The sequence below is a fragment of the Cyanistes caeruleus genome, unplaced genomic scaffold, assembly GCF_971803275.1.
Source record: "Cyanistes caeruleus unplaced genomic scaffold, bCyaCae1.hap1.1 HAP1_SCAFFOLD_172, whole genome shotgun sequence".
In the NCBI taxonomy this organism is placed as follows: Eukaryota; Metazoa; Chordata; class Aves; order Passeriformes; family Paridae; genus Cyanistes; species Cyanistes caeruleus.
In genome coordinates, this window is record NW_028255960.1 from 171548 (window position 1) to 181892 (window position 10345).

The 10345-nt window shown below is 55.6% G+C and overlaps 1 protein-coding gene across 1 annotated transcript; it reads left to right on the forward strand.

Moving 5' to 3' along the window:
• Positions 1-919: 919 nt before the first annotated feature.
• On the forward strand, positions 920-9595 carry LOC147645786 (uncharacterized). The gene is made up of 18 exons (XM_086874225.1): positions 920-1029; positions 1355-1615; positions 1965-2033; positions 3252-3323; positions 3520-3597; positions 3688-3777; positions 4103-4174; positions 4288-4347; positions 4439-4528; positions 4978-5085; positions 5372-5443; positions 6036-6134; positions 6949-7020; positions 7109-7180; positions 7267-7365; positions 7810-7917; positions 8377-8533; positions 9062-9595. Exons 2-18 carry the CDS (start codon positions 1519-1521, stop codon positions 9303-9305), a joined length of 1659 nt encoding a protein of 552 aa, XP_086730351.1. The 5' UTR covers positions 920-1029; positions 1355-1518; the 3' UTR covers positions 9306-9595.
• Positions 9596-10345: the final 750 nt, after the last annotated feature.

Below are 10345 nucleotides of genomic sequence, written 5' to 3' on the forward strand. Positions count from 1 at the left end.
CAGCTGGGACCAACATGGCCCTTCCTCTGTCCCTGAGCCCCTCTGGCCCTGCCCTGTAAACAACACTGAAGGTGAGCCCATCTGCCAGTGTAGGTGATGGCCCCTTCTTCTCTTCAAATAAAGAGATGGAGCTGTTAGCCCAGTGTCCGGCTGGTACTGCCAGCAAAGCCCACACAGCACCAGCCTTGACTGAGATCCATTTCCAGGAGCTGCCGGGGCTGACCACAGTGTGGGCAGGCAGGAGCCAGGCAGGGGCTGCTGTGACCAGCGGTGGGGCCCCGAGGGGCTGGGGGAGTCCAAGCTGAGCGTCCCTGGGCTGAGGGCACATTTCCTTCAGTGGCATCACCTGGGCCTGCACCTCCTCCACTGGAGTGCCCAGGAAAAGAGGGAACCATCAAGAGCAACACCAGGGACACAGCCTGACTGTGGACATGATTTTCTGAACCTGAGAGAATTTCATGCTCTCGGGAGCTGATTGCTCCCAAGAGAAAGTCTTTTGAGGAGTTTTTCACTCTCAAGGACTGTTTATGAAAATAAGCTTTTGTTTCCTAAAACAAGACACATATTTTCTGAGACTGTTTTCTCTTGTCCCACCAATGAGATGAGGGAGGTATTGCTCCTTCTACCAGTGTCAGAACACCTGTGTGTGATCGGAACCCTCGTTCTATAGTTCGTGTCCTCTAGCGACACCTGACCAGCAATGTCAGCAGACAAAACCAAGGTTTTGTTTAGCAATGGCCCTTTGATGAATTAAAAGATTTACTATCAGGGCACCCAGATGGGAGAACACTCGAGGGGTACAGCCAAGGCTGTGAGGTCACAGCAGGCTCTGGGGTTACACAGGTTGAGGTCACGGCAGGCTCTGAGGTCACAGAGGTGGCAGAGCCCCGTGGTTGCACAGCACCACAAGGACGGAGCAGTCAGTCCTTGACTGCGACTGTTGCAGCAGCGGCTACAGCAGCAGCGGCGACAGCAGCAGCGGCTACGGCAGCAGCGGCTACGGCAGCAGCGGCTACGGCAGCAGCGGCGGTGGCAGCAGCGGCGACGGCAGCAGCGGCTACAGCAGCAGCGGCTACGGCAGCAGCGGCGACGGGAGCAGCGGCGACGGCAGCAGCGGCGACAGCAGCAGCGGCTACGGCAGCAGCGGCTACAGCAGCAGCGGCTACGGCAGCAGCGGCGACGGCAGCAGCGGCGACGGCAGCAGCGGCTACAGCAGCAGCGGCTACAGCAGCAGCGGCGGTGGCAGCAGCGGCGACGGCAGCAGCGGCTACAGCAGCAGCGGCTACGGCAGCAGCGGCGACGGCAGCAGCGGCGACGGCAGCAGCGGCGACAGCAGCAGCGGCTACGGCAGCAGCGGCTACAGCAGCAGCGGCTACGGCAGCAGCGGCGACGGCAGCAGCGGCGGTGGCAGCAGCGGCGGTGGCAGCAGCGGCGTTGGCAGCGGTGCTGACACTGGGACAGCGTTGTGAGGACAGTGGTGACAGCAAGAGCTGGAGGACTGGCAGAGGGCAAGGCACCATGGCCTTTCCTCTGCGCCTCTTCCTCCTGCTCCTCCTGGCAGTGGCCCTGCCTGACAGGGCTGCCCAGGCTGCTCCCTGGCGAGCACAGGGAGCAGGTGAGCCCACGGCCTGGTTCCCCTTTCTCGGGACAGTACTCCCTTCTCCCTGGGAAGCGTTGGGAATGGTTTTCCCCCGGGCATAAGGGAGGGTTTCCTCTGTGGGAGGGAGAGAGTCCCCAGGGGCCCTGGGCTGCTCCTGCCACACTGCCAGGGATGTTGCAAAGGGACTGCAAAGAGGGTGTTGAGAGTGACCACAGCTCCCCAGGTCCCTCTGCAGCTCTGACCATGTCCATTGACATCTGGCTGCCAAGGCCTTACCCAAACCCCTTGTAGTGCCCATCCCCTAAGGCAGAAGGGGATCCCAGAATGCACCATGGACATGGTTCTGATCTGTGCTCCAATCTAGATTGGAATCATCACATGGATTACGCAGAAGTAATGAATGATGGCGTGAAATTCCTGGAGGATGTTGGAGGCAAGTTCTCAATTCCCCTTTTTACTTACAGAACAATCAATGTCAAGGTGGCAGGAGCTCAGCCATGTGCCACTTCCCTTAACATAATCTCAGGGGTGATACGTTTTTTAAACCTTGTCCCACTGGAGCCCTGAGTGATCCCACAGGATTGCTGTCAGTGGGAGGAAGGAGCATTTAGCTGTCAATCTCCTTCCCATGTGCAATACCAGTGTCTCCTTCCGTGTGCTCTGTGCAACCATGGAGAGGAGCAGAGAGGGAAGGGGCCAGGCCCAGGGCTGTGCCGTGCATGGCTCCTTTGCAGGCCCCAGGGACCATGAGGATCTCCTACAGAGCCACAGCAGCTGTTCTGTCCTGCCTTTCTTTGCAGCCAAGCCTCTTGATGCAGGCGGTGCAGCTTCACACCCCACACCCAGGACTGAGTCTCAGGGAGATGGCGAGGGTAGGTCAAGGCCTTTCCCCCAGGGAGAGCGGCCAGCTCAGAGCCCAGAGCTCGGCCAGGGCAGCATCGCTGCAGGTGCCAGGACAGAGCCGTGCACGTGTGTGCCCTTGGCCTGTGTGATCCCCTCACCTCTCCTGCAGCTCAGTGCTGCCTGTGCAGATCAGCAGAGATGAGAGAAGCTTCTGTGGCTGTTTAGTTACAGGTGTGTCTGCAGGGAGCGCTTTGCCAGCTCCTGGGATGCTTACTGCAGACAAGCCCGGCTCCCATCGCAGGGGTAAGTGGTGTGACCCTGCTGACCCCACAGCCTGAGCAATGGTTTTGTGGAATCCATTCCTGGAAATTTTTCTCTAAGGTCCTCCAACAGGAAAGAACAAAGCTACTGGACACAAAAACCCCCATGAGCCATCCAATACCAGGCAGCAAATGCTGAAGGAAATGCTGCAGGGAGCACAAGGTGGGTCCATGTCCCTCAGCCTTCTCCTGAGACTCAGCAGCTGGGGGTTTTCTCTGCACATCTGGACACTGGATCTGAGTGATCCCACAGCATCGCTGTCAGTGGGAGGAAGGAGCATTTAGCTGTCTTCTTAGTCTTCTTCCCATGTGCAATGCCAGTGTGTCCATGTGCTCTGTACAGCCACGGAGAAGAGCAGAGAGGGAAGGGGCCAGGCCCAGGGCTGTGCCCCGGGCCTGTACCTTGCACGATTCCTTTGCTGGCCCCAGGGAGCCTGAGGATCTCCTACAGAGCCACAGCAGCTGTTCTGTCCTGCCTTTCTTTGCAGCCAAGCCTCTTGATGCAGGCGGTGCAGCTTCACACCCCACACCCAGGACTGAGTCTCAGGGAGATGGCGAGGGTAGGTCAAGGCCTTTCCCCCAGGGAGAGCGGCCAGCTCAGAGCCCAGAGCTCGGCCAGGGCAGCATCGCTGCAGGTGCCAGGACAGAGCCGTGCACGTGTGTGCCCTTGGCCTGTGTGATCCCCTCACCTCTCCTGCAGCTCAGTGCTGCCTGTGCAGATCAGCAGAGATGAGAGAAGCTTCTGTGGCTGTTTAGTTACAGGTGTGTCTGCAGGGAGCGCTTTGCCAGCTCCTGGGATGCTTACTGCAGACAAGCCCGGCTCCCATCGCAGGGGTAAGTGGTGTGACCCTGCTGACCCCACAGCCTGAGCAATGGTTTTGTGGAATCCATTCCTGGAAATTTTTCTCTAAGGTCCTCCAACAGGAAAGAACAAAGCTACTGGACACAAAAACCCCCATGAGCCATCCAATACCAGGCAGCAAATGCTGAAGGAAATGCTGCAGGGAGCACAAGGTGGGTCCATGTCCCTCAGCCTTCTCCTGAGACTCAGCAGCTGGGGGTTTTCTCTGCACATCTGGACACTGGATCTGAGTGATCCCACAGCATCGCTGTCAGTGGGAGGAAGGAGCATTTAGCTGTCTTCTTAGTCTTCTTCCCATGTGCAATGCCAGTGTGTCCATGTGCTCTGTACAGCCACGGAGAAGAGCAGAGAGGGAAGGGGCCAGGCCCAGGGCTGTGCCCCGGGCCTGTACCTTGCACGATTCCTTTGCTGGCCCCAGGGAGCCTGAGGATCTCCTACAGAGCCACAGGAGCTGTTCTGTCCTACTTTTCCTTGCAGCTAAGCCCCTTGGTGAAGGTGATCTAGCTTCCCTACTAACATCCAGGACTGAGCCTCACGGAGATGGCGAGGGTAGGTCAAGGCCTTTCCCCCTGGGAATGCTGCCAGCTCAGAGCCCAAAAGTCATCCTGCTAGCAGAGATGACAGAAGCTTCTGTGGCTGCTGAGATACAGGTGTGTCTGCAGGGAGGATTTTCCCAGACACTTTTCTGGATGCTGCACACAAGCCTAGCTCCCATCGCAGGGGTGAGTAGTGTGTCCCTGCTGACACCACTGGATGAGCAATGATTTTGTGGAATCCATTCCTGGGAAATTTTTCTCTAATGTCCTCCAACAGGAAGGAACAAAGCTACTGGACACAAAAAACCCCATGAGCCATCCAATACCATGCAGCAAATGCTGAAGGAAATGCTGCAGGGAGCACAAGGTGGGTCCATGTCCCTCATCCTTCTCCTGAGACTCAGCAGCCAGGGCCTTTCTCTGCACATCTCGTCACGCCGTTCCCAGCACAGCAGGAAGGGATCCATGGCAGCCTCGATGTCCTGCTGCTGCTTTCATGGCCTGCAGGGCTGTTTCCCAGCCTGGCCTGGCTGCAGCTTCTCCCCAGCCTCTGCAGGAAGGCATTTGGCATCAGCTGACAGGGAGCCCAAAGTGCACCTCAGCTATGCATACCCTGAGATCCCCTGCAATTCCCCATCTTAGGGTACACCAGGAATGCTGGGTGTTTAGAGAAGGAAGGGTCCTGACCAGTCCCAAAAGTTGATATAATTTCCTAATCCTTATCTATGTCTTTGACCAGCATTCATTCCTGAAAATGCCACCTCCCATCTGTGACACAGTTCCATCTGATCCGGTTGTAAAACTTTCTTTTTCCAGAGAAGGACCAGAAAGCTGTGCTGAAGGCGGTGTTTCCCAGAGAAAACAGTGGCTCATGGTCAGCGTCTGCTGCAGGAAGGGAGGCCATGCCAGGCACAGTCTCAGAGGGTAATTGCTGTGTCCCTGGGCCTGAGCCCTGCTGAGGCTTGACCTGTACATCTCTGCTGCTTGGCAGTGCCTGCCCTTCAGGGATGTTTCACAGAGCATGGAAAGGGTGTTGAGAGTGACCAGGAGCCAGCCCAGAGTTCCCCAGGCCCCTCTGCAGCTTTGGCCATGTCCATTGACAATGTGGCTCCCACAGCCTTACCAAAACCCCTTGCAGTGCCCAGTTCCCTAAGTCTGAAGCGGATGCAAGCAAACCATGGAAATGGTTCTGATCTGTGCTCCCTTCTAGATTGGGATCGTGACATGGAGTACATGGAAATGCTGGTCAGTGGTGGTTTGAAGACTTTGCCAGATACTGGAGGCAAGTTTTCAGTGTCTCTTTCTGCACAGAATAATCAGTGTCAATGTGGCAAGAGCTCACTCATGTGCCATTTCCCTTAAGAGTCTGAAGATTGATGGATTGTGGAAACCTCACCTTGCTCCCTTCTGGAGCCCTGAGTGATCCCACACAGCACTGTCAGTGGGAGGAAGGAGCATTTAGCTGTCAATCTCCTTCCCATGTGCAATGCCAGTGTCTCCTTCCGTGTGCTCTGTGCAGCCACAGAGAAGAGCAAGAGGGAAGGGGCCAGGGCTGTGCCCTGGGGCTGTGCCTTGTGTGACTCCTTTGCCAGCCCCAGGGAACCTGAGCTGCTCCCGCTGTCGCTGTCAAGCCCTGGCCCTGCCTGGGGTTCAGTTCAGAGTTTCTGGCAGCTCCAGGGTATTCTTTCTCCCCTGACTGCCATGCAAGGGGCTCCTTCCATCCCTGTGTGGGGCCACTGCAGGCACGTGGTTCCCCCTGCCCCTGCTCCTGAGGGGAAGGCAGAGATGAGGGAGTGCCTTGGAGGGCAGCAGTCATCCAGGTGCACTCCCAGCCCCTCAGTACTGAAGGAGAAATGGAATTGCTTTCCATTCAGGTCCTCCTGCATGGACGAACCAAGACATAGAAGACGGGAAATCCCTGGAGGCATCCCGACTTCTGGACAAGATGTTGAGTGATCTGGAGACACACCGTGGTGGGTGTAATTCCCTCAGCAGCCAGGGCCTTTCTCTGCACATCTGGACACGCCGTGCCCAGCACAGCAGGAAGGGATCCAAAGCAGCCTTACTGCCCCGCTGCTGCTTTCACGGCCTGCAGGGCTGTTTCCCAGCCTGGCCTGGCTGTTCTCCCCAGCCTCTGCAGGAAGGCATTTGGCATCAGCTGACAGGGAGCCCAAACAGCAGCACTGGCCATGCACACCCTGACACCCCCTGCAATTTCCCGGTCTCGGGGTAATTCAGGTGTAGGGGCTGTTTGGAGGAGGAAAGGTCCTGGCTAATCCCAAACTTTGATATGATTTCCTAATCTTTATCCATGATTTTGACCATTATTGCCTCATGATGATGCCACCTCCCTGGAAGGAGAACGGTTCTGTCACATCCAGCTGTGCCTCTTCCTTTCTCCAGAGATGAAGAAAATGGCTTTGCTGAAGGCGGTGTTTCCCGAAGGAAACACGGGACCATGGGCAGCCTCTGGTGAAGGGAGGGAGGTCATGCCAGGCACAGTCTCAGAGAGCAATTGCTGTGCCCCTGGGCCTGAGCCCTGCTGAGGCTTGAGCTGCCATCTCTGCTGCTTGGCAGTGCCTGCCCTTCAGGGATGTTTCACAAAAAGGGTGTTGAGAGTGACCAGGAGCCAGCCCAGAGCTCCCTAGAGCCCTCTGCAGCTTTGGCCATGTCCATTGACATCTGGCTCCTACAGCATTACCCAAACCCCTTGCAGTGCCCAGATCCCAAAGGCAGAAGTCGATCTCAGCACACATTGGAATGGTTCTGATCTGTGCTCCCTTCTAGATGAGGGTGCTGAGACAGCTTCTCCAGCAGCTGGGATGGAAGATGGCTTGGAACCATTAGGAGGTTCTGCAGGTAAGTTCTCAACTTCTGCTCAGAGCATAATCATTAACAACCTGTCAAGAAACAGGTGACAGAAGCTTCTGTGGCTGTTGAGTTACAGGTGTGTCTGCAGAGAGGACTTTCCCAGCTACTTTCCTGATTCCTGAACGCAAGCTCGGCTCCCATCGCAGGGGTGAGTAGTGTGTCCCTGCTGAGCCCACAGGCTGAGCCCTGGTTTGTTGGACACATTCATGTGAAATGGAAATACTTTCTGTTAAGGTCCTCCTAGAGGGAGGAACAAACCTACAGAAGATATCAAGTCCCTGGAGACATCGGAATACATGGATGTGATGCTGAGTGATCGGGACAGACGTCGTGGTGGGTGCATTTCCCTCAGAAGCTGGGGCCTTTCTCTGCACATCTGGACATGGTGGCACAGGAAGAAGGGATCCATGTCAGCCTGGCTGCCCTGCTGCTGCTTTCATGGCCTGCGGGGCTGTTTCCCCAGCCTGGCCTGGCTGCAGCTTCTCCCCAGCCTCTGCAGGAAGGCATTTGGCATCAGCTGTCAGGGAGCTCAAGCTGCACCTTGGCCATGCATACTCTGAAATCCCCTGCAATTTCCCAGTCTCAGGGTAGATCAAGAGGGGCAGCTTCAGGAGGAGGGAGAGTCTTGTGTGTGCCAAAGAGCCGTGGACTTTTCCTGATCAAGCAATCATGACCAAGACATGGATATGTCTTTGACAAGTATTACTCCCTGAAGAAGCCACTTCCCCGATGGGCAGTAGATCCATCTGATTCAGCTGTGCCTCTTCCTTTCTCCAGAGATGGACCAGAAGTCTTTGCAGAAGGCAGAACTTCCTGCAGAATGCAACAGCTTCATTCCAGATGCCTCTACAGAAAGGGAGGAGATAGCAGACAGTGGCACAGAAGGTATATTGCTGTGCCAGGTTCAGCCAGGCTGAGCAGTCCTGCTGGGGCCCCTCCGTACGAGACACGTCTCAAAACCTGGGAGCGGCTGCATTGGGTGTCCATGGTGGGGAAAGGGCAGAGAAGGAGGCCAAGGCTCCAGTGTGTCCTGACAGGGCCTGGCTCTGTCCCCTTGGGCTAGGGGAGCTGTCAAGTGGAAGGGAGGGTCAGGGGTGGCTGTGGCTGCTCAGGGATGGCTTTGGCCCATGTCCCTGGAAGGAGCCACTGCCCAAGTGGCTGCGCTGTCCCCGGGGTTCTGCTCCCGGCCTTCTGGGCTCTGTTGGGGGGCACAGCCTGTGCCAAGGGATGGTAAGGTAGACAGAGAATGTCCTGGCTGTATCCAGCATGCTGCCAGCTCAGCAGTGGAGCACAGCTTGGGCTCAAGGCTGCTCATAGCTCTCACAGATGTTATCACTACAACAGGAATCGATATTAAGGATCCAGCGCCCACCTCTGGAATTGTCCGCCCGCAGGACGTTCGGAAAACCTGTGTGATAGAGTCAGTTGTGACAGTTATCACTGTGCAACTTGCATTTATATGCTGTTTTTTTGGGATCCGGAAAGTCTACAAGATCAGACGGTAATTTGTTGATTTTTCTCCAGTATTTTCTTAAAACTCTACACACAGCACTGGGAGCCTGACACATAGGCATGCTGCTGTGCACTTGTTTGTAGTCAATGGTAGTCCACAGAATTCTGCTGAGAGTTCTGCTGCTGCCCAGGCCTTTCATTGGCCTCTGAATTGCTGGGCCTTATCCTGAGGAGCCCACTTGTACTGCAGCCAATGCTGGCTCCCACAGGAGCTGCCTGGCCAAGAGCAGCCCCAGGAGCAGCAGGCAGAGGCAAAGCAAGGTGGGCAGGAGGAAGAGTGGGAACGAGATTGCCCTTGAAAGGCAGAGGTGCTCTGGGGCCTGCTCCTGGCCAGGGACCCTGCCCAGAGCCATCCCCTGCTCACTGGGGCCTTGAGGGGCAGCTCTCCAGCTGGGCCAAGCTGTGCCAGCAGCTGCAGCCGTGCTGGGGAGCCTTGGCCGCTCTGGGCCCTGCTGTGCAGGAGGGGACCTGTGTGCTAGTGGCAGCTGGAGGCCTCAGCCACCTCTTCTCTCCACAGGAACACCTCTGCAACTCCTGCATCCTGGCGAAGAATGTGCCACTCTCCCTCATCCACAGGAAGCTTGGAGACTGTCTGGTTTTACTGTGCACCTAAACGGTCTCAGAAGCAGGATTTGCCCTGTAAAGAAGAGCACCAGCACTCCCGGCCTCCCCCACAGTCCCCCAGCCCGGCTGTGATCTCCATTTCCCCTGAGATCCCCCCACCTCCTCCCCTCCCAAGCCAGCCGCCCTGGTCCAGCTAGGACTGAAAGTGGGCCAGCCACGGTAGGCCTTGGGCCACCAAGAGCTTGGGGCATCTGCTCTTGGCTACATATAACACTTGTTGCCTATGGGTAACAACCAGAGGCAGTTTTCTTACTGTTTTTCATTCAATAGGAAGGGCTGAATATTCTTCCCAAGCCCTCCTCCTCGTTTGCTCTTTTGACTTTTATGCTTCTAGGTGCTGGCTTAATCTCTTCATAGAGCCCTATAACTTTGCATGTTTTCCCCACCTACTAGGCCAAAAAAAAGAAATAAAAAATTTTTCAATTTATATTTCATTTTTAGTGTGATTGGGCCACTCAAATTTGGAGCAACTCCTTTTCCATTTCCCTTTTCCATTCTATCTACAAAAAGTTCATCTGTACATGCAAATCAACAGAATTACTGAGATTTGCCTCAAAGCCCAGAGGAGAATCTGGCACAAAATATTCTCCCTGTGTACTGCCCAGCAAGGAACATTCAGAGAAAAATACAGTGGCAGCTGAGGCTCGTGGAACTCCCAGAATCCTGGGCCTGAAGAGGAGGCAAACACAACCTGGCAGTGGCTGAGGGCACTTCTCCTCACAGACTCCTCTGCATGTGTGTCCCTTCAGGAGGGGAAAGCTTTTAAACCTTAGCCTTACCTTCCTCCTGTGCTAAAATGTAAGGCTTCTCCTTACATTTACAGAGAAAATACTGGGCTACAAACAATTCTCCATTCCTCACCAAAGCTACTCAGGTACTCGACTTCAACAGCAAAACCAAATGTGGTCAGAAATTTCCCATCAAAGCCCATTTGCAGAGAAACCTCACCATATGTTAGCAAATATTTATTAGCACCAGTGCACGCAAGAGATTGCTCCTTTTTTGTCCCAGAGAGAATATTAGAATCATTTGTTCTTGACAGGACTCCTTGGACAGCCCCCAGAGCCGCCTCCTCACCACGCCTTGCCTGGGCTGTTCATGCAGTCTGGTAGCACCACCTGACTTTGCCACCCTGTCCAGACCTTGGGCACGGCTGGTGCCACAATCCCCTCTGGTG

What these genes read in the sequence shown, in the direction of transcription:
- LOC147645786 (XM_086874225.1), top strand. Translation starts at nt 1,519, where the DNA reads ATGGCCTTTCCTCTGCGCCTCTTCCTCCTGCTCCTCCTGGCAGTGGCC. An exon ending in GCCCGGCTCCCATCGCAGGG is followed by an intron (nt 3,598 to 3,687) that starts GTAAGTGGTGTG and finishes GTCCTCCAACAG; the next exon opens with GAAAGAACAAAGCTACTGGA. An exon ending in AATGCTGCAGGGAGCACAAG is followed by an intron (nt 3,778 to 4,102) that starts GTGGGTCCATGT and finishes TTTTCCTTGCAG; the next exon opens with CTAAGCCCCTTGGTGAAGGT.